The 25,532-nt window shown below is 32.9% G+C and overlaps 3 protein-coding genes across 3 annotated transcripts; 1 reads left to right on the top strand and 2 right to left on the bottom strand.

The window, feature by feature from the left end:
* Nucleotides 1-1,458: 1,458 nt before the first annotated feature.
* Nucleotides 1,459-16,847, bottom strand: LOC134239614 (ependymin-1-like). The gene is given in 8 exon segments (XM_062721795.1): nt 1,459-1,563; nt 1,649-1,920; nt 2,199-2,333; nt 2,444-2,478; nt 14,437-14,758; nt 15,933-16,067; nt 16,156-16,190; nt 16,708-16,847. Coding segments are annotated over 8 exon segments (1,077 nt in total). The 5' UTR covers nt 16,775-16,847; the 3' UTR covers nt 1,459-1,487.
* Nucleotides 11,828-12,868, top strand: LOC134239613 (carbohydrate sulfotransferase 9-like). Its single transcript, XM_062721794.1, has one exon. It carries the CDS (start codon nt 11,828-11,830, stop codon nt 12,866-12,868), a length of 1,041 nt encoding a protein of 346 aa, XP_062577778.1.
* Nucleotides 16,848-18,775: 1,928 nt separating the features above from the next.
* On the bottom strand, nt 18,776-25,433 carry LOC134239591 (protein-glucosylgalactosylhydroxylysine glucosidase-like). The gene is made up of 11 exons (XM_062721776.1): nt 25,102-25,433; nt 24,460-24,662; nt 24,003-24,222; nt 23,718-23,896; nt 22,590-22,798; nt 22,263-22,446; nt 21,963-22,172; nt 21,430-21,639; nt 21,203-21,303; nt 19,722-19,847; nt 18,776-19,415 (listed from the first exon to the last, which is right to left on the bottom strand). The coding sequence occupies exons 1-11, from the start codon at nt 25,308-25,310 to the stop codon at nt 18,945-18,947; spliced, it is 2,322 nt and encodes a 773-aa protein (XP_062577760.1). The 5' UTR covers nt 25,311-25,433; the 3' UTR covers nt 18,776-18,944.
* Nucleotides 25,434-25,532: the final 99 nt, after the last annotated feature.

Below are 25,532 nucleotides of genomic sequence, written 5' to 3' on the forward strand. Positions count from 1 at the left end.
CAAAAAATATATGAATTGAATCAAGATTATGTTGGCATGATTGAATTCTGTGAATTTCAGAATGCAGTATTTTCTACCATTTTTATTGAAGCTGTCTACGGGAAAAAGTGGCATTGAATTAATTATGACGTCTTAATGGGTTAGCACAGGTTTAACACATTTACAAGTTATGATGTCATACGAAGTAGGTTCTACGTTAAAAGAAATGTAATGAATACTGTGTGCTAAATCAAAAGTTTATGTCTACATGTATAGTTTTTGCATTAGAATGACTGTGTATTTTATACTAGCCCATATTTTACAGAGCATATTTTTAGGTATTATACTTACCCCACCCCCTTTCTTATTTATCAGGAAGTCGATATTGAACAAGAGCAAAAAAACACCCTACCTTTATTTTTCTATAAGAAAGGAATTAAAAATAAGCTAAAAATAATCTACTATTCTACTAATTTTTAATTGTTACTTTGCCACAATACTTTCAAGTATACCTCCACCAACATTTAAAGTATGCTTTAATCATGGCGAAGTAAATTATGATATGATAGTACTTGTGTGAAGGCTTAACTTCATTTCAATATTTTATCTAGAGCCTCTTTCAGAATTATTGAAAGGTATAGAGTTTTATTTATATTTCTTCTTTTCATTTATTATTATTTTTTTTGTTTTGATTTTACGTAATGTTCTTTTTTTTGGGGGGGGGGGATAAAAATTTCTTCCTCTTTCATTGTCAAATAGGATTTGCCAAACTTAAACAAACTAAAAGTTAAAATGACGGAATTTTAATTTTTCCTATTAAAGAGTATTTAAACCTGATTTTTGCATGGTTTGATTTCTAAAAACAAGTGGAATATCATTCTTTAAGCGAACATTATAAGGAGGAATATTAAAAAGAAATTTTATTTACTTGACAATTAAAGAATCTCTTTTCAAACACAATTTTAGCATTGAAAGACTACGTGAATCTCTTAATTATTTCATACGACTTTTTGTATTTTTCTGGTTACAGAAAATGTAAAAATTAGTTTCGCTGTAAAAAAGATATCAAAGAGTGTATATTTTGTATCACTTTAAAGGGGGTCATTTTTCAATGGGGGTCATTATTTTATAGGACTAACATATAAAATAATGACCCCCTAGGACCCTTTTTCTACAAAAAATGATTTTTTTCTACGGGTGGGGGTCATTTTTTGTCGTTGAAAAATGACCCCCCGGTCATTATTCGATGGGGGTCATTATTCGTCTTTACACCGGCACAGAATCCCTGTACGCGCACTTCCCTTTAATTTGTTCATTTGAGTAAACACTCAATATGATATGAAACATACTAAAAAGTATATATTACTCGTCTTCAGCTTGTTTAACTACTTGTGCATGTATTTGTTTTATAATTTTGTTTTATATAAAACAGAAGACGTGATTTTCAGATTGTAAGGTTGTACTTCACAAAATCTAACACTAGTGAGTGTTTTAAAATGTTATATGTTTCAAGACCTTCCCGCACACTCCCTCGGAGGGACGAACACCATAGGGTCACTTAGTCCGACACTGATATCAAATAACCTGAAAAAGAGGATAAATGCATCATTTTTTGATGAAATTTAAGACAGAAATTGAGAGAGATACAAGAAAAAGAGAGTTCACATACATATTCAGAACGAAACCGGATTCATTATTAATCTCTCCGTTAGATACAGGAATGCAATCTGGGTATGTGACGTCACCAAAGAATTTAGTTCCATCTTGATATTGTCCAGCAAAATTCAAGATAGCCACATTTTCTCCGGGAATACCAGCAGCCCCAATGGTGGCCTCGCCGGTGAAGTTTGCCTCACGGGGTACCCCATAAGGTCGAAAGGTTTTAGTTATAGCTGTCACATTGCAAAGTCTTGTTTTCAGATTCAGTCGGTATTCCTTTCCCTAAAACATTGTCGACAAAATTTATAAAACTTCTGTATGGCAGAGATGACAATAATGGGCAAATGAAGAGTGAGGAATTCATTTTAACTTGACATACATCCATTAAGTCATTTTAACTTGACATACATCTATTTGATAAGCATTAAATCTGTGCAATTTGATAGATTCAATAAGAAAAAAATATGACTGTAGTAATGATTGAAAATGTTAATTCAAAATGGAAAATTCAGTTCTTTGAAACTGGGTTTTTATGAACGTTAAGTTTAGAGGTGACATACCACATTGTGAAGATAAAGGATGTCATAATAGTCAGCTTGTCTCCCTTGTATTTCCTCTTCGACGATCCGCCAACGAGAAGAGGGTTCGTCATAACTGATACGGCCTCTTCTAAAGTAATTTTCCTTTCTATCAACCTGGATGAAAACAGTTATAGATGAAAAGCTTGTTATTCTTTAAGAATACCGGGTATAATAAAAAATATATTATAATCTTAAAGAATTACAATGTATGTAAAAGAACCAACCGTTATGATTCTCCCTTCCCACTGCTTTGGCGAATCTGAAACCAAAGCTATTGTTTTATAGCTGTATACTTGTATTTGAATTTTATTTTAATTCACTCGCTACGTAACTGAAAATGTGCAATCACAGATTAAAAAAAGAAATAAAAAAAAAACGGTGTAAATATGTACTAAATAAGATCTTTTCTGATCCAATGTACGTTTTCCGAGGACCGTCCTGCTGATAAGAAGATATAGTGCACTTTTGAGAACGATCACTGTCCGTTTTCTTCATATTTCACTTTTGAACTTTACATATGTTTTATGACTATGAAAAAATTAATTGATCTGAAAAATTTATATTACATTTTCTCATGATTTTAGTCTTACCACATGGTCTTGGAAGTTGTGCAGAAACAACGCACAGAAGAACGTTGATAGCAACAAGGCGAAGCATGGTGGAAAGACGACGCATGGCGACCTATACTTTTATATATGTGTTACGACAGTTCATACTTAAATAGAACAATATAAAAGGTTATAGGTTATCAAGTCTTGTTAAGCACGTGTAAATTGTCTCTAAAAATATTTATTATAAAACTTTGAATTCATAAAGAGTAGGGAATTATATTTCTTTAATAAAATGTTTTCAACAGTTTCGTTCTTCGTTTTCTTTTTGGTAGTATGCTGTTATATTTCTTGAAAAAGGTAAGGAATGAAATAGTTACATGTATTAAGAAATTAATGTAATATTTTTTTCCTTTGATCGATGTATCAAAGAAAAATTTGGACGGAAAACTTCATCAATGCGCGTAGCGCATTATGATTTTAATTTAATAAAATGAAAAACTTTCTTTCACCTTTCTATTAAACTTACGCATCAAAAACAGTGTGCACGAATACATGACAACAACGTTACCGTTGCTGAAATTCAAAATGGCTCATACGAATAAACGTTCTCGAATATTGTCGTGCCATTACCAACATTCTCTGATATAATTTACAGTTCTTTATCACAAAAAACTTACCTGTTGTGTTATTCCAATCGGTATATTTTCCCCGGTAAGTTATCTAAGTTCGTATATGTAAAGGGAAGCTACTCAAATAACAGTTCTAACGTTAGGTCACAGAAATTTTGGATTTCATTTGCACATCTTTTCATCTGAATTTCAAACCGAACGTATCAATACGTATCACAACCTGTCAATGCTATAAAACCTGAAAGAGTCTGCTGCCGACTGTTTAAGATGAAAAGAATCTGTACTCATTCATGCGATGTCGTTTTTCTCGATCATTCGTTTCCCAAGATTTAACAGATTAACGGTTTTCCTCTCTTTGTTAGCATAAAAAACGTTTCTTCAGAATTCTATTGTTCAAAGCAGATATCTCAAGGCCAATCATTTAACAAATTTCCTTCTTTCCCAAAACTGTATCGTTGTTATGCAGACGATTTGATTTGTTTAGCAAAGGGGGATAATTAAAAAAGAAACGAAAATAGAAAATAAGTCAGTCCTCGAAATTCAGGAAAATATTTATTAAAGTAAAAGTATTTAATTATTCCTTCAAGAAGTAACCTGGAAGCGGGAAATATACATGTAGAGACTGCCAAAGTAGTTCCGGCTGCTTAGTGCAAGCGAACACTAGATTTTATTGATGCAGGTATCAAAAGAATTTTTAAACCAATCAGAATCAAGTATTTTATAGAAATTAAATGATTCTATTATCGACAGAATGGATGGAAGGTCTGGTTTTTGCGTGGAAGTATGTGGAGGACAATAAGACTAAGAGGGCCATTGGCATAACGAGAGCAGAGAGAAGGAGACGGATGGGGGGTATATGCAGAGAGGCGGAATTAGCAGCTATGTGGCTGTAGAGAGAAGAGCAGAGAAGTGGAAAGACAATAAACAGTAGTGAGATAGACAGCAGTGATTTCAATAAACAGTATAGAGATAAACAGTAAAATAGAACAGCAATGATGTAGATCCAAGAAGTTCCAGGCTGGGACCTGATCACCCCAGTCGGCGTACCTCTGGAGGCTGTATAGTGGACAACGGCGAAAAAACAGACGATGAAGGAGGATCCATCTGAGAATGGAACCACGCATCTTCCCATCAAAAGATGTATACAAGTAAAAATGTGCAAATATTCAAATATAAATATTATACAGGACTAATGGTTGTTTTATTTTTACGACTTTTGTAATGTTTACTACCTTTATTTTTAAAACCCATTCAGAAAACATGCTATGTATAAAGTTCCTATTTAAGAAATGAATGTAATATTTTTTTCTTTGATCGATGTATCAAAGAAAAAATTTGGACGGAAAACTTCATCATTGCGCTTTGATGAAAAAGTTTTCCGTCCAAATTTTTTCTTTGATACTTCGATCAAAGAAAAAATATTACATTCATTTCTTATCATTTAATTATTATTTTAAATTATTAAAATGAAAGTTTCTTTCACCTTAATATTAAATTTACGCATCAAATCAGTGCGCACGAATACATTACCACAACGTTAACGTTGCAGAAAATTCAAAATGGCTCTAACCATGCTAAAGAAAAAAACGTTCCCAAATATTGTCGTGCGATTACCAACATTCTCTGAAATAATATACAGTTCTTTAACACAAAAAACGTACCTGTTGTGTTATCCCTCTGGGTATATTTTCCCCGGTAAGTTATCTAAGTTCGTATATGTAAAGGGAAGCTACTCAAATATCCTAACAGTTCTAGGTCACAGAAATTTTGGATTCCATTTGCGCATCTTTTCATCTGAATTTCAAACCGAACGTATAAATACGTATCACTGCTGGTAAAGTGCGAATCGGGAAAATCTTGGTTTCTGACACCAGCTACTATTGGTTTACATCAATGAGGCAGTTTATATCAACTAAACGATCAGAAATGATAGAATATTTAATTAAGACGTAATTATTAATGTTCAGTATGATTTTATGCCGTAGAATTGCTTGTTAGTTGAATACATGTAAGGAGCAATCCAGTAACTGCTTCAGATTACACCCGTTCAATGTATTTCAATTGATCTATTCATATTTTCTTTTTTACAAGTTAAACACGATATACACTGCGCTATGTGTGTTAAAAGTGATGTGAATATATATTGTATGAATCATTTATGATTTCCGATGCCTTTAATGTTCCACAGGATTAAAACTTTTGATGCAATATAAAGTTTTCTGATATACAGCGCGAATATGGTTGCTGTATGTGCGACTTTCGGCACCTGTAATTGCTACGTTGGCTTCTGTTCGGTTTTATAAGTCGCGACGTTTTACTGCTGTATCATTGCTTTCCTAGTAAAGCATCTAAAGACTTTATTTTCGACACATTAGATAGTGCAACGTCCTTGAATACGTCCCAAAAATATATACCTCCAGTCCTTGACTAGTTGTTTCATAAATAAAGCTTCTATCAAATATTTGATGTGTATTGCATATACCCCCCCCCCCCCAACATTAATTGTTCGATGATAAAAATTAAAGGATAAAAAATGCAGAAATCACTCTGGTTAGTATATATTGGATATCATTCTTTAAAAATAACCTTTTTCACTAAAATATGTAATATGTTCATCAAAGCTTTAGATATCCCATAGTTCAATTTTAATAATTCCACTTTCATCTTGTTAGTAATCTTCAATTGACTACCTAGATTTTAAGGGTTACTAACTTTCGATGTAGAAGAAACGAAAAAAAGACCTTGTCCCCCCCTTTTTTATTCACCCCCTGAATAATTTTTTTAACCTTTGACTTGGAAATATGGCATGGACAGACATTAAGTATACCCGATATTCAACTTGTATGGAATATTTTAATATTTCAACAAAATATTCTCATATTTGAGTGACATGAATAGACCTATCTATTTATTAAACAAGCAGACCCGTGACTTTTTTAAAATGTATATATGGAAGAAGAATGAGAGTTGCAGGTGATTGACAAGCCAACAAAAATAAACAGTCCAGTCTCGGAAGTATGGTGGCATATTTCTGCCCCCTATATGCAAGATAAATTATGTTAACATGCAAAAAAATTATGTTAACATGCAAGATAATTATGTCAACTTGCAAGCTAATTATGTTTACATGCAAGTTACCAATCTTATAAGAAAATATGAATTAAATATGGGCAAATTTACTTACTAACGCCTGTATCTGACATTTTAGATGCAAGATGCTACATATAATTATGTAGACATGCGAATTATTTATGTCAACATGCAAGATAATTATGTCAACATGCAACTAATTTATGTCAGCATGCAAAATAATTATGTCAACTTGCAAGTAAATTATGTTAACAGGCAAGATATATATGTTAACATGTGAGATAATTATGTAGACATGCAAGATATTTATGTTCACATGCAAGATAATTATATTGACATGCTACTTAGTTAATATGTCAACATGCGACTTAGTTATGCCAACATGCGAGTTATATTTTTACATACAAGATATTTATGTCAACATGCAAGATAATAAATTGCATATCAACTTTCATGTCTTGCATATTGACATAATTATCTTGAATGTTGACATAAATAAGTCGCATGTTGACATAATTATCTTGCATGTAAACATAAATAAGTCGCATGTTGAAATAATTATCTTGCATGTTGACATAAATAAGTCGCATGTTGACATAATTATCTTGCATGTAAACATAAATAAGTCGCATGTTGACTTAATTATCTTGCATGTTCACATAAATAAGTTGCATGTCTACATAATTATGTTGCATCTTGCATCCACAATGTCAGATACAGGCGCTAGTAAGTAATTTTCCCATATTTAATTTATATTTTCTTATAAGATTGGTAACTTGCATGTCAACATAATTAACTTGCATGTTGACATAAATATTTTGCATGTCTACATAATTATGTTGCATGTTAACATAATTTATCTTGCATGTAAGGGGCAGAAATATGCCACCATACGGAAGAACAAATCTCCAGAACTGTAGTATGCTTTTATGTTTTAATCCTTGACTATCAAGACCAATAAAACCATAAAGCTACATACAGTTCTGGAGCTAGGAAAAACAGTCTATTTCTTGGTGTGTGGGAGACCTTTCCTCAAATACCGGTATTCCATTTTCCCCAACGGCTGGATTTGCCATAGTTCAACCTTACGGTTAGCTGTAGAACTGTACATAGCTCTCTGAAAAAAAAATATTGACAGACGGGTGAGCTGCAGTGCCACCAACTGGAATAAAAGTGTATGTTTTTTGTGCATAAAAAATGCACTGTTTCTCGGCTTCAAACTATCATATTCTCGAACTATTTCTAATTGGATGTCCCAAATACAAGTAAATTCCTTTACAATATCCACTTACTATTTTGACAACTATTGTAAATAGCCCTCCTTGGCATGAAATTGAGACCATCGAATTTTGCATTTTTACTTCCATTTTTAAGATGACAACAGAAAAATCATTCAACGCGATTTGCAACGCGATTCGTGAAAAAGTCAACTATAAGAGTTGTTGCTAGAGGTCTTAGGATTATGTTTTTAAGCTTATGTGTAGTTGAGATAAGAATCTGGAGGAATTAATTTAGCACCAAGCACAGCTTTTGTGCGCAATAATTTTTCTTTCAACAGATTTTTGTATGGGTGGCATTTTGGTCGTCTATCTCATTTTTTTTTTCAGACCAGCGATTTACAGGAACGCTGCTACTTTACGATTGCTAAAAAAGGGAGGGGGGAGCATGACTGCATAAAAAAACCATGAACATGAATCAAATCAAAAGCAAAAGACTATTTTCAGAAAAAAGTACACCCCAACTTGCATACTACGGACCTGAGATGTTACTGGATAAGTTTAGACTACATGTATATGCAACTCATTTCTAAAGATATATCGTGTTTTGAATTTACATATACTGCAAGGAAAATATTTCCATTATGCATTCGTTTGATCGCTTGATCACAACATTCGTATATGTATAACTGGTGCAGTTGTGGATTATTTGGTGTCATCGTCTTGCTCATTCACACCATATCACTCTATTTAAAAGTAACAGAATAATTGAACCAAAAGCACAATATCCGTAAAAAGAATTGATGGAACACTATGTATTGATTCAATCAATATTTAAAAATTACTATAAACTATAAAAAACAATTATTCTTTTCATGTAAATTTGAATAATTTCATACTATTAACGTTAAGTAACATAAACCAACAGTCTCAGAGACGTAAACTAATTGTCGCATTTACACAAATCAAAAGTCGCCTGTGTCAAAATTTAACAGAAACCAATTGTAGCACCTATAAAATGAATTTGCTTGTTATTGGCAAATCCCATGAAAATAATTCATCTAAATCACATTGTTTGTGTCTATGGCATAGAAAAACGTTGGATTAAAGTTAAATTTATCAAATTAACTGTCCAATTAGTCCTGTAGTACTTTATGTACTTTTCGAATGCGAGTACGTGAAAAACACGATGCAAACAGTCATTTACAAGTAATATTTCGATATTGAACACTTTTCGGGTATAAAAGCAATCCAATCGCTTAATTATTTTATCAATTTGCTTTCTAGAAAGTGATTTTTTATTGTATTTTATCAAAAAATATGTATTAAACTAGATAATTCACAGGTACCAATAGTAGCTGGTGTCCGAAACCAAGATTTTCTCGATTCGCACTTTACCAACAGTGCGTATCACAACCTGTCAATGCTGTAAAACCTGAAAGAGTCTGCTGCCGACTGTTTAAGATGAAAAGAATCTGTACTCATTCATGCAGTGTCCTTTTCTCGATCATTCGTTTCCCACGATTTAAACGGTTTTCTTCGCTTTGGTAGCATAATAAAACATTTTTTTCAGAGTTCTATTGCTTAATACCAGCTATCTCAAAGTCAGACATTTAAGAAAAGTATGCCGATTTTCTTCCCTTCTTTCCCATAACTGTATTGTCGTCATGCAGCCGATTTGATTTGTTTAGCAAAGGGGGATAATTCAAAATGAAACAAAAGTAGAAAATAAGTCATGAACGTAACGGACAGGTTTCGAAATTCAGGAAAATATTTATTAAAGTAAAAGTATTTAATTATTCCTTCAAAAAGTAATCTGGAAGCGGTAAATATATAATATGTAAAGACTGCCAAAGTAGTTCCGGCTGCTTAGTGCAAGCGCACTCTAGATTCTATTGATGCAGTTATCAAAAGAATTTTTTATCCAATCAGAATCAAGTATTTCATAGAAAATAAATGATTGAACAGTCAAGGAATACATTTTTAAGAAAAACAAGGTTTATGTCTCTTTATTTATAAAATTGTTAACAGTTAAAAAAAAAAACACTGTGCGCCCGGCGGCAACAAAGTTCGAAAAAGCTATTTTTAGCATGTATGTCACAGACAAGGTCACAAGGTCATTGACCTTAGTATCATTTGAAAGAGCTTGCATACCAAATACGAAGTCTCTATTCTATATCTCACGGTTCAAAAGATATGGCGAAGGTTAAAGTTGACGACAGACAGACAGACAGGATTAAAACAATATACGCCCCGATCTATCGATCCGGGCGCATAACAAATGAAAAGCTCGTGTAACAAGCTTCAAATTAGATTTTATTTAAAATTGTGTTCAGGAAAGTAATATTTAAATAAAAAATCTTATTAACCAATTTATCATTATTGAGACGTGGCATATCCTAGGTTCTCCATCTGAATCATTGATGTCCATACTGCTGTACAGCTGTGCGCTGTATGGAGATAACATGCAGGGGCTATAAACTCCTACATCTGTATTCTCAACGACCTATAACACATTTTCTCTAAAGCGGATTAGCATTGTAAAAATAACCATAAAAGAAAAATAAATGAATGTATCTGTATCTGAGTATTGAACAGAGGAATATGACGTCGAGAATAAAATTTGGTATTTTTCTAATAGTAGTTAGTGGCATCCTTTACTTAAGCAATATTTTAAATATGGAGGAATGTTTAGGTGAGTTATCTCAATTTATATACTCTAGGTATTTTATTATGGGTGAATTAAATTTCTTTATTAATTAATATTAACAAACTATCAAGTTAAGCGAAAGAATGCTTTCTCGTTAGATAGAGATGTCTATATGTTTATGTCAAAAGAATATATATAAAACAATTGTGGTCAAGCTTAAATAAATTGGAAATGTGTAATCTCAGAAAATATATATGCTTTGCAAACAGATTAAGAAATTTTTAATGAATTGTTGGATTAATAAATGCTTTATTTATCATACTTAATACTATATTATCATTTTACAAACAGCGTGACATTTTGCCTGATAGGGCGTGCTAAACTTTTTGTATGCTGATTATCATTTTACTCATCGATTGGATGTTTGATTTCAATGGAATCAATGATATTTGCATTTGAAACATAGAATCCAACAATACCACTGACAATACTGACCAATCGTATTGAATGACATGTTTACTAGCATGCAGTAAACAACAATTACACGTGGACGGACAAAGCAAGTTTTTCAACCTATAATGATGATATTGATTGCTGCATTGTACAACAGTAGAAGGGTAGCCTTTAAAGATACTAATTCCATTCTCTGAATTTTCTTATACGTATATAAAACCATCCGGTCAAATCACAACAAGTATAATACATGCTTTTTTGAGGACAGAGAACGGGCTTTGACTGACCACGTGTTGCTGGTGAGTACAAATGCCGCACTGGTGAACAATCATTCAATGTGATTGGCCAGTATTATTAGGATATTGTTGCATTCCGTGTTTCATATGCAAATCATTATTGATTCCATTGAAATATAGCATCCAATCGATGAGTAAAATGAAAATCAGCACACAAAATTTTAGCACGCCCCATCAAGCAAACTGTCACGCTGTTAGTAAAATGATAATACATTATTAATTTTTTCATATGATTTGTGCTACTGTGTACTATATGTATAATGTACATTTATATAAGATAAGATAAAATATTCCTTATTTCCTCCAAATTAATGAAGAGTTTGTATGGTTTTAATAAAATCTGAAAATTGACTGAATTATTTCATAACTACATGTATATGTATCTGTGTAACGTGAATAATTTAGATATGATTCTAATCAAACACTTCATAAAATACATTTGTAATAGATGTACATAATTGCCTATTATTGTGACATAAAAATTATTTCTATTCCAGAAATGTATAGATATATCACGAGATATAAACACAAATATTTCAAATTTTTTTAAAGAAAGAGAATAATATTATGTTCTTTTTTAAGCATCTGTTAGGAATTTAACTCAGTAGTACAATTTTTCAGCGAGGTATTGGTCAAAATGGAAGAATTTTACAAACTCTCTGCGTGAACGTACCGAGAAAGTGACCCCGGGACTATCAAAGTTAACAACAAAGAGTGGAGAAATGAGGAAGAGAAAAAATAAGTTACGTGCGTTTTGTGGAGTAAATTCTACATTGGAACAATACAGTTTCAATTTTTCTCAAGTGACAGAGAGGTATTACATTGATAAAAAATTCAAACTTTCTTATTGCAAAGTTCCAAAAGCCGGAAGTTCCTTGTGGACGCAAATTTTTATGATTCTGCGAACTGGCCCTCGACAGAATTCAAAAAAGATAAATGAAATAGTGAAAGAGAGTAGAAACAACCTTCATGGAATTAAGCCATTCTTTTCTTCGATACCTACTGAAGGAAACAGCACTACATCTATAATTATGTCCAGGAATCCTTATTCCAGACTGTTCTCAGCATTTATTGACAAGATCTATTTGATGGATAAGTTTGAAATTACAAAGAAAATCTCTCTGCACTATGGAAAATCGAAGTCATTGTGTGGATACAAAGTAACCTTTCAGGAGTTTCTAGATTTTGTTGTCAGTCAAGCATCAAAAGGATGTAAAATAAACAGACACTGGGCACCAATCTACTTGCTATGTCGTCCGTGTGACGTCAGGTATGACATCATAACAAAAATCGAAACCCTTACAGAAGATTTAAACTTTATATTTAATCATTCGAAAGTTTCCAGATCCAAAAAGGATATCATTTTGAATGTGACAAAATATAAATCAGATCTTTTTGGAGTATTAAATACATATTTGTCACACTGGAAAAGGAATCGATTAGAGTGTCCAAACTTAAAAGAATACTTGTTTAGGATATGGAGAGCATTACAACATCAGGGAGAACTGAAATACGAGCTGCCGTTTCCTTCAAATGCATTTTCATCTGTGTTGACAAAAAATCCAGATGTGAACATTATCATCAATGTTTTCGTAAAATATGTTGAGAAACATAGGCCAAAAGCAGAGGAGAGAAGAGTGCAGCGAAGAAGAACATTGACCGAAGCATACAGAGGTATCAAGAAGTCCACAATAAGGAAAATGCAGGAATTATACAAACTGGACTTTCTATTATTTCAGTATGAAATGACACCACCGGATTAGTTCATGGTCTGGTTTTAACTAATTATCTAAGGTAAATTATTTAAAACAACAAGATCACCCATTTTGAGATTCTTGCTCATTGTTTAAATGTTAATTTAAGATGAAATGTACACAAGTAACAGCTTTTTAAAAAGCTTGCCTGACTAACTCAATCAATATCTGCATGAGGAGTGATAACCCTTTTGAGCAATACTTTTGTGGGTTTAAAGTATGTTCTTACTTTATATTTTGAAAAACTTGTGTAAATGAAATCCTTGATATTATTTAACTAACAGATGAATTATTTTTACACTGCATACTATAGAGTTGTTATTCTGTTGGGGGGGGGGGGGTCTGCAAGTGGAGTGATCTGCCCTTGGATCTAAATTGAAAGCTACATTACACCTGTTATATAATATCTATAATATCTGTTACGAAATCATGCACTGTAAACATTTTAAAAGATGGATATAATTGGAAATACACATTTTGTCGGAGTGTATTTATTCCACTGAAGTAAACAGTAGTAATGTGTGTTCATTAATGTTTTTTTTTTCTTTAAAAAGAAGGGGGGGGGGGTAGTGCCACTATCGTAAATAAGAAAATCAAATATTTAGACCTTTGTGGAAAGAAAAAATCCCAAGATTTTGTACTGGTTTCTTATCTATCATGTGCATCTGAAATGGGGATACAAATGTTCATGCATCTGGAGACGATGACTTGTTGAACTGCGTTGTTTATTTTTGGATTAGTCCATTTATGTAGTAAACAAACAGCGGGATCGAGAAACAAATTAGAAAAAAAATCATTTCTTTAGTGTTGCATGTCCATATACTGATATATACGATATGTTACTTAAAAGAATGAGATAAAATTTGTAGAAAGAATTTCTGAAGTATTAGAAGGAGGTTAAAAGGACAAACTTTATTTTATTCCATAGACGTTAGCACACCCATTCACACAAAAGAACAATCCAAAGAAAAGGCACGTGACATTTGGCGCGAAAAGAGCGATTCGCCCCTTTCATAATAAATGGACTGATCTAGTAGTATAGAAATGCAGAAAAAAGGATTCACGGACACGTTGAAACGGTGAATCACAATGAATAATTGTTCTATACAAAAAGATTAAAGGCAGTAAACAATACAGTATTTTGCATCAGTAATATCATTGTTTTTTTTTCTGAAAACTGTCTCTTTTAAGATGCAGGTAAAGAATTCCTATGTAAATCAGCTTGCACAAAATCTAGCTCTCTGGGTATGATCCATTCGTTTCGGATTTTGCAAATATCAGTCCTTATACAGCCTGACGCCGTGACGTCAGGCAATTCAAAAAACAAATCATCTTCAGTGGATGGGGTATAAAGAATAACATCCTGACGAATATTTATACTAAAAGATTTATTTCAAAAATATATAAAAAAAAATTAAGATATTAAATTGAATTTAAAAATTAAAAAAATGTATATCAGATCATCTTCCGGCGCACTCCTTTGGTGGAATGAAAACCATTGGGTCTGTAATTCCAACATTGATGTCGAAAAATCTAAATCGAAAAATAAGATCGTTAAAAACATACAGAAAATGGACGGTTAGACGGAGTGAGAAATATATAGGTTGAGGAAAAGAGAGTTTCTTACGTATTCATAACGAATCCATATTCATTGGAAATGGCTCCATTAGATACAGGAATACAGTCTGGGTAGGTAACATCACCAAAGAATCTAGTTCCATCTTCGAACTGACCATTAAAGTTTTCGATGACAACATTTTCCCCGGGAATACCAGCAGCCCCGATGGTAGCCTCACCGGTGAAGTTTGCAAATGGAGGTACTCCGAAAGGACGGAAGGGGCGTGTCAGTGCTGTCACGTTACACTGTCTAGTTTTCAGATTAAGACGGTATTCTTTACCCTGGAGAAGACAAGTATTGGTATAAGAGTATATTCATATTGCATTTACAAATCCTCTTATGTCTAGAAAGCTCAGTTCACAACTGCCTATGGGACCTTTGTTAAACTTGTATGTGCAGATCGATAGAAAAATATGTTATTTACGTACATGGTTTAGGATTTATCAATACCATTTTGTCTCACGACAAAATGCATGAACGGAGAGTTATCAAAGAAATCTACCTTATATTTTTAAAATGCATTCTGTGGTTATAAATTGTGACATTCCAAACTTTCAGGAACAAGGACAATAATAAATAAAGCTATTAGAGAGTAGTCTAGCCTTTTTGTGTTTCACAATCCAAAGTTGAATCTTGATATACTAATATTTTCACTTAGACATTTTTTCTGTCTATCGACATGCAATACGTTCTAAAATTTTGATTTACTAATTGAAGTACATCGCGAAATGTACATAAAAAGATAACATTATATGAATATCTATATTTAACAATACCCATTAAATTCCCAATCTACTAAATAGCCCCTTAGTACCGCGTTATAAACAGTCTTAGATAGAAGAAAACTACAAACAATAGCAGATTGTGTAGGAAGAAATCTATTAAGATATATTACTGAAATGTAGAGATACAAGGTGAAGGACATAATTGTACTTTACACTAAGACTGTGGAGATGTAGCACCTCATTTTGTAGAAAGAGATTAATAACTCAAAAGATGTCAAGCCAAATTTTGAGGATAACAATTGAATTCCCGTTAGAAACTGAAGTCTGAAACTTTATGAAACTCCTTACAAAGGATATCTTGTCGGGTCCTGCAAAAGTTCTACCAAGTCCAAACTTTACTCTTCACAAAATATTTACTGCTGTATCAAAAGAGAAACTTCAAACGGACTTTGCAGCAAGATATGTTCAGAGTTGTGTAGATTAGAAGATGATATTAATAAAAAAAACTACAAAGAACTTTAAAAAATTTTAAATCATCAAATTTTCCAAACGTCAGTTATCTTTATACAACCTTTTCTTACGTGAAAGATCATACATGAAATGATAACTGTAAAGAGGTTATATGCCATAAATAATTACTATACAGAAGTAATGCCACAATAGAGGGGTCATGCCACAAATAAATCAGATGGAGAATTCATACATCAAAATTACTATATAGAGGACATACCACATTGTGTAAGTAGAGAACATCGTAGTAAGCCACGTTCTTGTCTTGTGCTTCCTCCTCGATTATTCGGAATCGAGGTGCGTACTCGTCATAACTGATGCGACCAGCCCTGAAGAAATTCTCCTTCCTGTCCACCTTAAATTAATTTCAAAGATCAGAACAAGTTCGGATTTATTGGCTAGTAAATGATGCATATATTGTATTTATAAATATTCTGGCGTACCGTAATCACTCTCCCCTCCCATTGCTTCGGTGATTCTGGAAGAAAAGATTGAGATTGTTGGAAGATATTATAGTGACTGTGACCGAATTTAGCGAGAGATAAAGACTGACAATCACGTGATATCTGTGTTGGTCTTACAGATGATAACGGCGAGAAATAAGTAAGGTTACTAGCGATGAAGTCCCTCTTAAGTCAATTATAATAAGTACAAAATAGTCATAAATCATGCAAAAGGAAGACTGATTATAACATATCATAATTTTATGTCAATTAATAATTATGTGGCCATTGCTTCATCTTGACAAGCCTATAGCTTTTTGAACTATTTATTTTGAGTCTTTATCTAACATTATAATCGTTATAAGTTGCATGCATATGCTTGTATTTTAAATATATTTTAAGTACAGTGGATGCTTAATTAATCTACATATATGGAGATATAATTTAAAAAATGCCTTCTTGAAAAATAATGCAGTAATTGAGAGAAATTCAAAGATTATTTGGTCTAATGGTTATATTGCTATTTTTGTTGCTATAAAGTCTGAGTCTTACCACATGGCCTTGGAAGTTGTGCAGTTACAACACACAGAAGAACGCTGAGGGCAACCAAACGGAGCATGGCGAACAGACGACACAAGAAAACGATCCAAAGTAACGGTCTTCTGCAAGTCCCAAGTTCTTAAATAGAACCCTTGTCTTTATCAAACGTTATCTGAAGACGTGACACACATACTTGTGTCGTTATAATATGCAGAAAGACCATAATATAACTGATTGAAACATCCACTAAGATAATTTGTGGTAGAAAGACGTGCAATCACCTTCAGTATCTCTCTTTTACTTTATCAATTAAGCTGTATTCGATCATCAATTATGTCAATTTAGGTAAACCACGATTAGATTAAATAGAAACCTAGGTTTAAAAATCTCATGCATTTTTTCATTTATTATTTGTAAAATTTTACATATACTGTGCAGTAATACAGAAACGTCATGGCATCTATGTGCTTCTTAAAAGTTCTTGAGTAAGGCCACTTTTCACGTGGATGTATACTGCATGATGTACATGTATTGCATGATATAATAGCGATTCATTGTCTTTAAGAGAAATAGGGAGAAAAATGAATCAAGAATTAACATACGGTCATGTAACTCTCTTAATTCGATTTGGTAACTGGTCTTCTTACATTTTAAAGATATCAAAGAAACTTTAAGTTTCTGTCATATAGAAAAATACCCATTGTATGATATTTTTACATAAATTGAGGCCTTCCTCAAAAACGGACACTCTCCTGGTTTACAACCTTAAGTCCTAAGTAAATCAAATATGGCTTTATTCACATCGACGGGTCACAATATAGAACAAGTACAGTTTTTAAAGGCAAATCTTTTATAACAAAAACAGTGTTACAAAATGTAATGACTTTGTCTTAAATAAACTTTACAGTTTAAACAAGCATACATGTATATGTATTATAATTTTAAAGTCATAAGTGATCATGTAATCAATATGAAAAAAACTTCAATAAACCTAAATACTATAGAGTATTATTTGTTTAATTAATTCACTATTTCGTAAAAAAAAATTATCAACAGAATCATTGAAACACCATTTAAAATCATAATGTTTCATTCCATGCAAAGGCACAGTGCCATATCAAAATTCTCTGTACGTACACATAAACTGATAAAAGTCGGTCACTTTCCCCAGACCTCTGACAGGAACATGACATTTTGTCGAGGTCACATTCACATTTCACGTCCTATAATACTTGGACTCAAAATCAGAAATTTTAATCACAAGTGTATTGAACCAGATTCATCAACAATTACTTAAAACTAGAAGCACTGTGAGCACTGAGCTCACTAAATGATACCCGCTGCCTCCTATATGATTATAATAGCAAAGTCCATGTTTTGCTCTGTGAGACCCGAAATAAATGTCTGATCATAAAGTAAATTAAGAGGTGCACAATTGCATTATGTAATAAATAATCTGTGAAAGGATCATTTAATTTTATTCAGTGGTATAGGAGAAGTTTCGGAGAAGAGATGGGTACCCTTCAATATTTTAAAATGAAAAGCATTGTACACGTTTTGTTATGGGAAACCCAAAATATGTATCGGATCAAAACGTAAAATAGGAGGTGCACAATGGCACTATGTTTTATTAAATTTCTCTCAGTGGTATAAAAGGAAGGAGTTGCAGATAAGAGATGGGTATCCCAAAGCGTAAGAAACGGACGGACATCCTGCTCACTATATACCCTCCCAATTTTCAAGCAGGGAGTATAAGAGTTTACATAAATGATGATCTTAAAGTGTATTCCTTTTGATGAAATGTGCATTAAAATGTTATTTTTACAAGCAACATTTACTTGTCATTATAGGGAGTAAACTCATTTTAAAGAAAATGTATATTCCAAATGCATGGAGCTTACACAATAAATTCTTACCTTTTACTTTGTTCCGATGATTTACAATGTCTCCTAAAGCACTTTCACAAAACTGTCCCAAACTTTGGTTTCATAAAAACTCGTTATTTATTATTTTTATGTTATACTGATATAAGAAATGCCACTGTATCATATTTTAGATGAACAATGAAATAATTACAATATAAATACACGCTTATTAATTAGGAAGTCAAGCGTTTACGGATGAAAATATGTTCATAATTCGGGATCAGTGATCTAGCTGCATTCATAACTTGAAATAAATGAAGATGACATCGTTTCAATATTCATCTTGATTATTGAAGATTTTCATCAGTTGATTAGTTTTAAAGTTTACTTCACATGTAGAAGATTGATTATCAACAATATAATACAGATTGGAGACATCGAGATATATCCTGTTACATTAGTGTTCTTATCAGGCTCAGTTCTTGAAGGTTTCTTGCTAGGAAGTGGTGGAAAAACTGGTTCTAACGAAGCAGGATTGGATGTAAATTCAATGTCTTTTCCAACTTCTAACAAAACTGTTTTCCCGTCGTACTTTAAGTTTATTGGATGTTTTGCCCTCTTGGTTAATGTTACATTAGTTTTGTCATTCGTGAAAAAGAAATCTATAGATCCGCCAAGATAGTCCAGCCCTGTGATTTTGAAAGATGTTGATGACGGTGGAAGACGTCCATGGAAATCGATTCTGTCTGGATGAAGACGGATGCCACCATAACCAAACAACAGGGACTGTAAAAATCCGCCCATCCCTGTAATAAAGTTAACGGCCCCTGTACCATCGGCGTTCTCCGTCCAAACCTGTAAAGAACACAAATAATGTATTCTGGATTTCTGTTGGTTAATACACTGAATAAAAGACCAAAGGATATCAAGCATTGGTGTGTCCTTTTTCACCAAATCTAAAAACCGGAACTAAACAGTTCTCTATCGTGAATTTTCTCTGTATCGTGAATTGTCTATTACCAAAGTTCCTTATTTCCCTCAATATAATTCAGGCTTTTTTTTATTTTCATTACTGGTTCTCAACAGCAAGTATGGAAAAAATTGAACATGTTCTGTGACTACAGGATTATTGAATTCCTTTACCATACACATAGATCTTACATTAAAGGGAGCTGCAACATTGCCTTCTTGCTTTTTGAATAACCTGGCTGCTTCTGCGGTGTCATTAAGTTCCAGATAACCGATCGCAAACATTCCCCAAGTCATGGCCGGTCCGGCGGGGGTAGCCTTAAATTAAGAAAACAATGGTTTTTCAAATCTTTTATCAAAAAAGCAAACTCATGACGGCATAAAAGTAACTGATAACATATATACTGAAACGCAAAAGAAACGCAACAAACAGTAATCTACAAATGTTTGAATTTTTTATCTAATGATTTTTTAAAAAGAATACAGTAAGGCTAAACTCACTTTTCAGATAATCAGAGGTTTGATAAAAATGTTAAATGTTTATCTTTTAACTTTACTAAGTAACATATGACTTTTAAAACACCCCCCTCCCAGCCATTCAAACATTGTTTTTTTTCAATAGGTTAATCAATATCGAGATCTGAGCGAAGGAATTATTCTTTGCCATTTTTAAATGACTGTTTTTCAGATGATTAGGTCGAATTTTCTCTAACTTAGCGCATTGTAGTTACCCTTGGACTTCCGGTCAAATGACTATCATTTATGAATATAATAGGTAAGGCCAAGTTGAGGCGCAATTTAGTGAATTTTTGCATCATCAACTCTCCATCACCTTTACTTTAAGATTTTCCAGCTACAGCAATGGAAATGCGTACTTAAGCCATTTTCAAGAAGCCTTAGTTTCGTTACGGGAAACGAAAGAAGACTTTATTTTTTAAATATTGCTGCATTACGTAAGATGAACAGTACAAACCCTTAAAACTCCATAATATTGCCAAATGTTTTGTAAAACATGCAATTTTTGATTTCTGTTAAGCAGACTCAAACTTGATTTCCGGTTATAGTATGAAAATCGTTCAACCGTTGAATTATCGATATTTACCAAATTGAAGATATCCATAATTTTAAGATACAATTTTTTTTATTTTACATAATTATTTCACCCTATAGTAGGGCGTTGCGTTTCTTTTGCGTGTCAGTATATATAGTTATTGATGCATTTCCTTAATCTGGTCATGTCAAAATGTGAAGACAAAATTGTTATTCTTTATTTTTTGAATTTTACAATTGATAACAAACAAACTTTAGAATATCTTTGGATCGCATTATAGCTGACTTGTTTCATACCAATTGATAGACCTTTGTTTTCAAACTGATTTTGACTTAGGAATTTTTGTCAACCTGATCAATACATAAGGCTCAATAAGGAGTGACCAAGTGATCAATATTGAGTGTCTGCTCCTCTAAGGCATCTGATTCCACTACAATTGTAAGGGTTCGTGTTTTAAGCCTTCCTCATAGATTTGTATTATTAATGGATTTTTTTTAGAATGATCATTGTTCAGTATTGTTACCTTATTCTTTTAATCGAAGAACATACAGCGTATTATTTAGGAAGGAAACATGTCAATATAATAAATGAGTAAATGCTACTTAATATACAGATATATTACGTTTTCATAAATTAAAAGGTCGTTTCTTCGCACGTCTCCAGGCATAGCCATCATTAAAGGAAACCCCATCAAAATAACATCTGCCTGTTTTACCTCTTCGCCTTAAAAAATAATAAAAAAAGCAAACAACATTTTACAGTGAAGATAGGATAATTGTATATCAACAAAAGCACATGCATATAAAGCAGTGCAAAAATGAGTTTTCGGAGAGCAAGATCTACATGTACCTTGTGAATATCCGTCAAACTCTGGATGATAACGTCGTGACTTGTCAAAAGGAATGTACATAGTGTCTGCCACCTCCTTATATAAAGGCTTGGAGCTCTGACCCAGAAGTCCGTCAATAAACTCTGTGAGGCGCAAACTCAGTTGTGCCACAAGGTTTGTGTAGGCGGAGTTGTTCACTTGGTGGTGGTACTCATCTGGTGGCATCACATCTATCAACAAAGAAAATAAGAAAATTTAAACATCAGTTATTCCTCCTCTAAACTATCGCTCTACCTCAGACAAAAGAGGAGAACATACTGGTAACTTCAAGCATAACCGAATCACATTCAGGTCTTCTTTTTTTCAATTATCTCTGAAATGAACTTTCGTGATATTTGATTTTTATAAAGATGTTCTCCAACGATTTACATCTATATACCAACATTTAATCAAATAATTAAAAAGGGTATCGAATATTCTTCAATAAAACACAGAAAATGTCAGACTATGTAATTTTTTTTTAATATAAAAAGACACATCACAAAACATATACCAAAGATTTCATATTGGCTAGTCCTTTTGTTAAATACTGCACGGGATTCCCAAAATTCAGCAATATCTCTAATCATTTCATTCCCTCGTTCATGGATTAGAAAATCCGTATCTCGTGTAAGGTAGATGTATTGTCTGGCGGCAAAAGATATATCGCCTGTTATGTGTTTCTCAAATTGAAAGTATGGAGGAACTGGCGTGACGTCATATCCTGCATAAAAGAGGAAATATTATTTTAAATTCAACAGAAATGGCGCTGAAAATGTTAAAGATGTGTTTAAGTTTGATAAAACTATTATACCACTAAATGCACTTTCCCATGGATACATAGCTCCCCTGAAGCCCCTCATCATGGCTTGGTGTTTAGCATTATCTAGAGTCCTTATTCTAGTTTTGATTATAGCCTTGCCAATATCGCTGTGCAATAACTGAATTGGAGGATACATCCATGTCTCTTGGTCCCAGAACACGTGACCATTATACATCTGAACAAAATCATTTCAATGTTATCATTTTATCTGAGTAGTGTTATATTATAAAAGCATACACATATTTTGAAAGAGAACAGAGTAGTGACTGCTGATATTGTTATTTACAGTATCCATTATAATCTATCTCTCAGTTTTACCAATCCATGTGCGAGATCGCCTGGTGAGAGACCAATGAAATCCGGTTTTTCTGACAGAGGAAGGGAGCTGAGTATATAGTAGAGAGATGAGTATATTAATGTAGCTAGGTTTTTATCTCCTACTACGTCGATGCGTCCACTGTTCCAAATACTCTGCCATGACTGTATATGCTGTTTCTCAAGTGTGTTATTGAAGAATAGGTTAACACCTGCAATACAGTCATAAAAACTATAATATGCGACTTCATCTGACTTTCGAAGATTCCATGGCATTCTTTAAAGCAATATAAGCTGCATTTTTGTAAATTTTATTTTGCTGTTAAAATGCGTTATTATGATTAATTTTTATGTAATTTAAATCTTCATGAACAATTAGACTAAAATAAAGGCGAAGAAAGACTTCTATATTCAATCCAATATACAGTTTTATATATAAAATTGTTATTGTACAGGACAACAATAATGTAATTTGATTCAACGGAAGCTTATAAATAGTTCTTCCATCGCAATATGAACAACAGATGTTTATTAACGTAATTTTTTCTGCATTGAAATAGTTATTTAAAATTTGGCAACAACAAAAATTCCTACATCAAAGTTGCAGCTCATATTGCTTTAAAACATTCAGTGATTTTTCATGGATATATATATAGATCTCCAATAATTCTCCAAAAAGAGATGTCTTTGAAGTCTCTCGGAGACCTTTCATGCATTTATTCCTTACGAGATTATTTACATTCTGCATTCTTTGAAATTCAACATTTGGAGATATACATGAACAGAGATCGTTTAATTAATGATTTTCTGAATTTTTTAAACAATCGCTGTGCGATTTTTAAAGCCATCATTGAGAAACTGTTTTAGATTTTATTTTTAATTCTTGTACACAATAAAGACCTCTGGTAAGGATAGTTGGAAGACTGTTTTTGTTGGATTGAACACTTTGTGGAGAAATGTGAAACCACTGAGACATAATGGTTGTCTCTGCGATTGTTAAAAGATTATAGTGAGACCAGGTCAATATTGTATCAGTGGTCGCCAACTTCGTATAAAGGGGGTTAAAAGAGGGGTTTACAGGTGTAGAACAGCAGATGTCATTCTAAATAACCGTGAATTCCCAACCCATACCTTCAGTAAATTGTTCTTTGGCAACTTTTGGATTACTATCAACACTAAGAAGAAAAAGGCGTGCCATCTTTTGATATGGAGCCACACAGACAATTGAAGGGATCCGTGAAGACACCATGGTAACATTACGTGTCTCATTCCAAGAATACTCAAATTCTTTAATTCTTCCAAAAAATATTCTGTTAAAATACAAAGGATATTTCATGATCTTTTAGTGCTAGAATGAATGGACACTTCAATGCAAAAGATTTATCAAATTTTTTTCTTCTGTCAAAAACTACTCACTCCGTATTACTGTCTGAAGGTGATAAGCGCCTCCCACTGAGGTTTTGATCCAGATCTTCAGTCACGGTTGCTTTGCCGCTGCTGATTGACAGTTGTAGAGGCAGGGGCTGGTTGTTCAGTATCACTAGCTCAGTCACCATCAGCTGGGGGAGGGATCGATGGGCGTACATCTTCATTGTCACTGAGAAGTTCTGCCCGCTGTGGCTCTCCACAAACATGCCTTAATAATGTATTGAACAGAAAGATTGATAGAAACAATCAGACAATTTGTTTCAATTTATCATTTCGAATGAACAGTGTATTATAATTGAACAATAATTTATGATCGATATTTCTTCTTACAAACAACTTCAAAATGTGGTAAGTGTCACATAAAATCGCATCAAGAAGATATTTAACTGAGGGTACAATATATAATAAAAAGTAAGTCTTATAATATTGTATTAATTTTACATACCGTTCTTGACGTCTATGCTGTAGTTGGACTGAACAGTTCCGTTGATATTGATACTTTTTATCGTTATAGATGGGAGTAAGGCTCTGTGTGTTTTAATGGCGTACCCGTTATAAAGTCCATTCATACACATCGTGTCTGATTTAACAACAGTAGCAATATGTCCATTTCCAATAGTCGGAAGAATGCGCGTCTCATTTGACAGTCTATAAGTACAGTTGAATTCTTACTGCCATTACATGTCTTTTAAGTGGAAGTTAATTTAAGATAAGCAATGAACTTAGAGTGCAATTTGTACAATATCTTTTGTTCCAACAGACCAACATTCAAGTACATATCATAAGGATTATAATCATTCCTTCTAATGATCTAAGTATTAGATTTTAAACAATAGAAAAAGAAATTGTTAACCTTCAATTGTGTTTTTGGTTTTAGTTTATTTGTAAAATCTGACCTTAGAAAAAGATTATTTCAAAAGTGCTTCAAGATGTAAAATGCGACTTCACAATCCCTAATCATGACTTTCAATGACAGAATTCTTTGAAAGCACGTTATGAAATACACAGTTTAATACTGTAGAGATCTTCAACTGTTCAATCCATTGAGGTATATACGTAGAATCTAAAATTATATAATATAACTTACGTGTCATTACTCAGTACGGTTATATCTGGTGCTGGGGCCAGGAGACGCCCATCTGGAAACGGGATCTTCGTCGTTCGAGTTCCATGAAAAAGATCAATTTCGTTTTTACTTGTGGTTGGGTTTCCAGGAACGGGGCAATCAGCGCATATTGCTAGACGGTCAATGTTACACAGTAAAAACGCAATTCCGAGGATGCGAAAAAGTGCCATGGTCGAATGTGAAATTAATATACTTCTAGTTGGCCTGTTATCTAGCCTAAAATTTAAACAATTAGGTTGAATTACCTGTCTAAAGTTCTTAGTTACCGAAAATTTTTAAATTTGAGTTTGCATCTTACCTATCTCAAAAGTTTTTGTGATAAACACTGAAAAGCACATAATGATACACTTAATGTCAGTATATCAATACAAACAAATGATAAAAGAAAAACA

This window comes from Saccostrea cucullata, unplaced genomic scaffold, assembly GCF_032062105.1.
Source record: "Saccostrea cucullata isolate Sc308-1 unplaced genomic scaffold, CSIRO_AGI_Scuc_v1 ctg80, whole genome shotgun sequence".
Taxonomy (NCBI): Eukaryota; Metazoa; Mollusca; class Bivalvia; order Ostreida; family Ostreidae; genus Saccostrea; species Saccostrea cuccullata.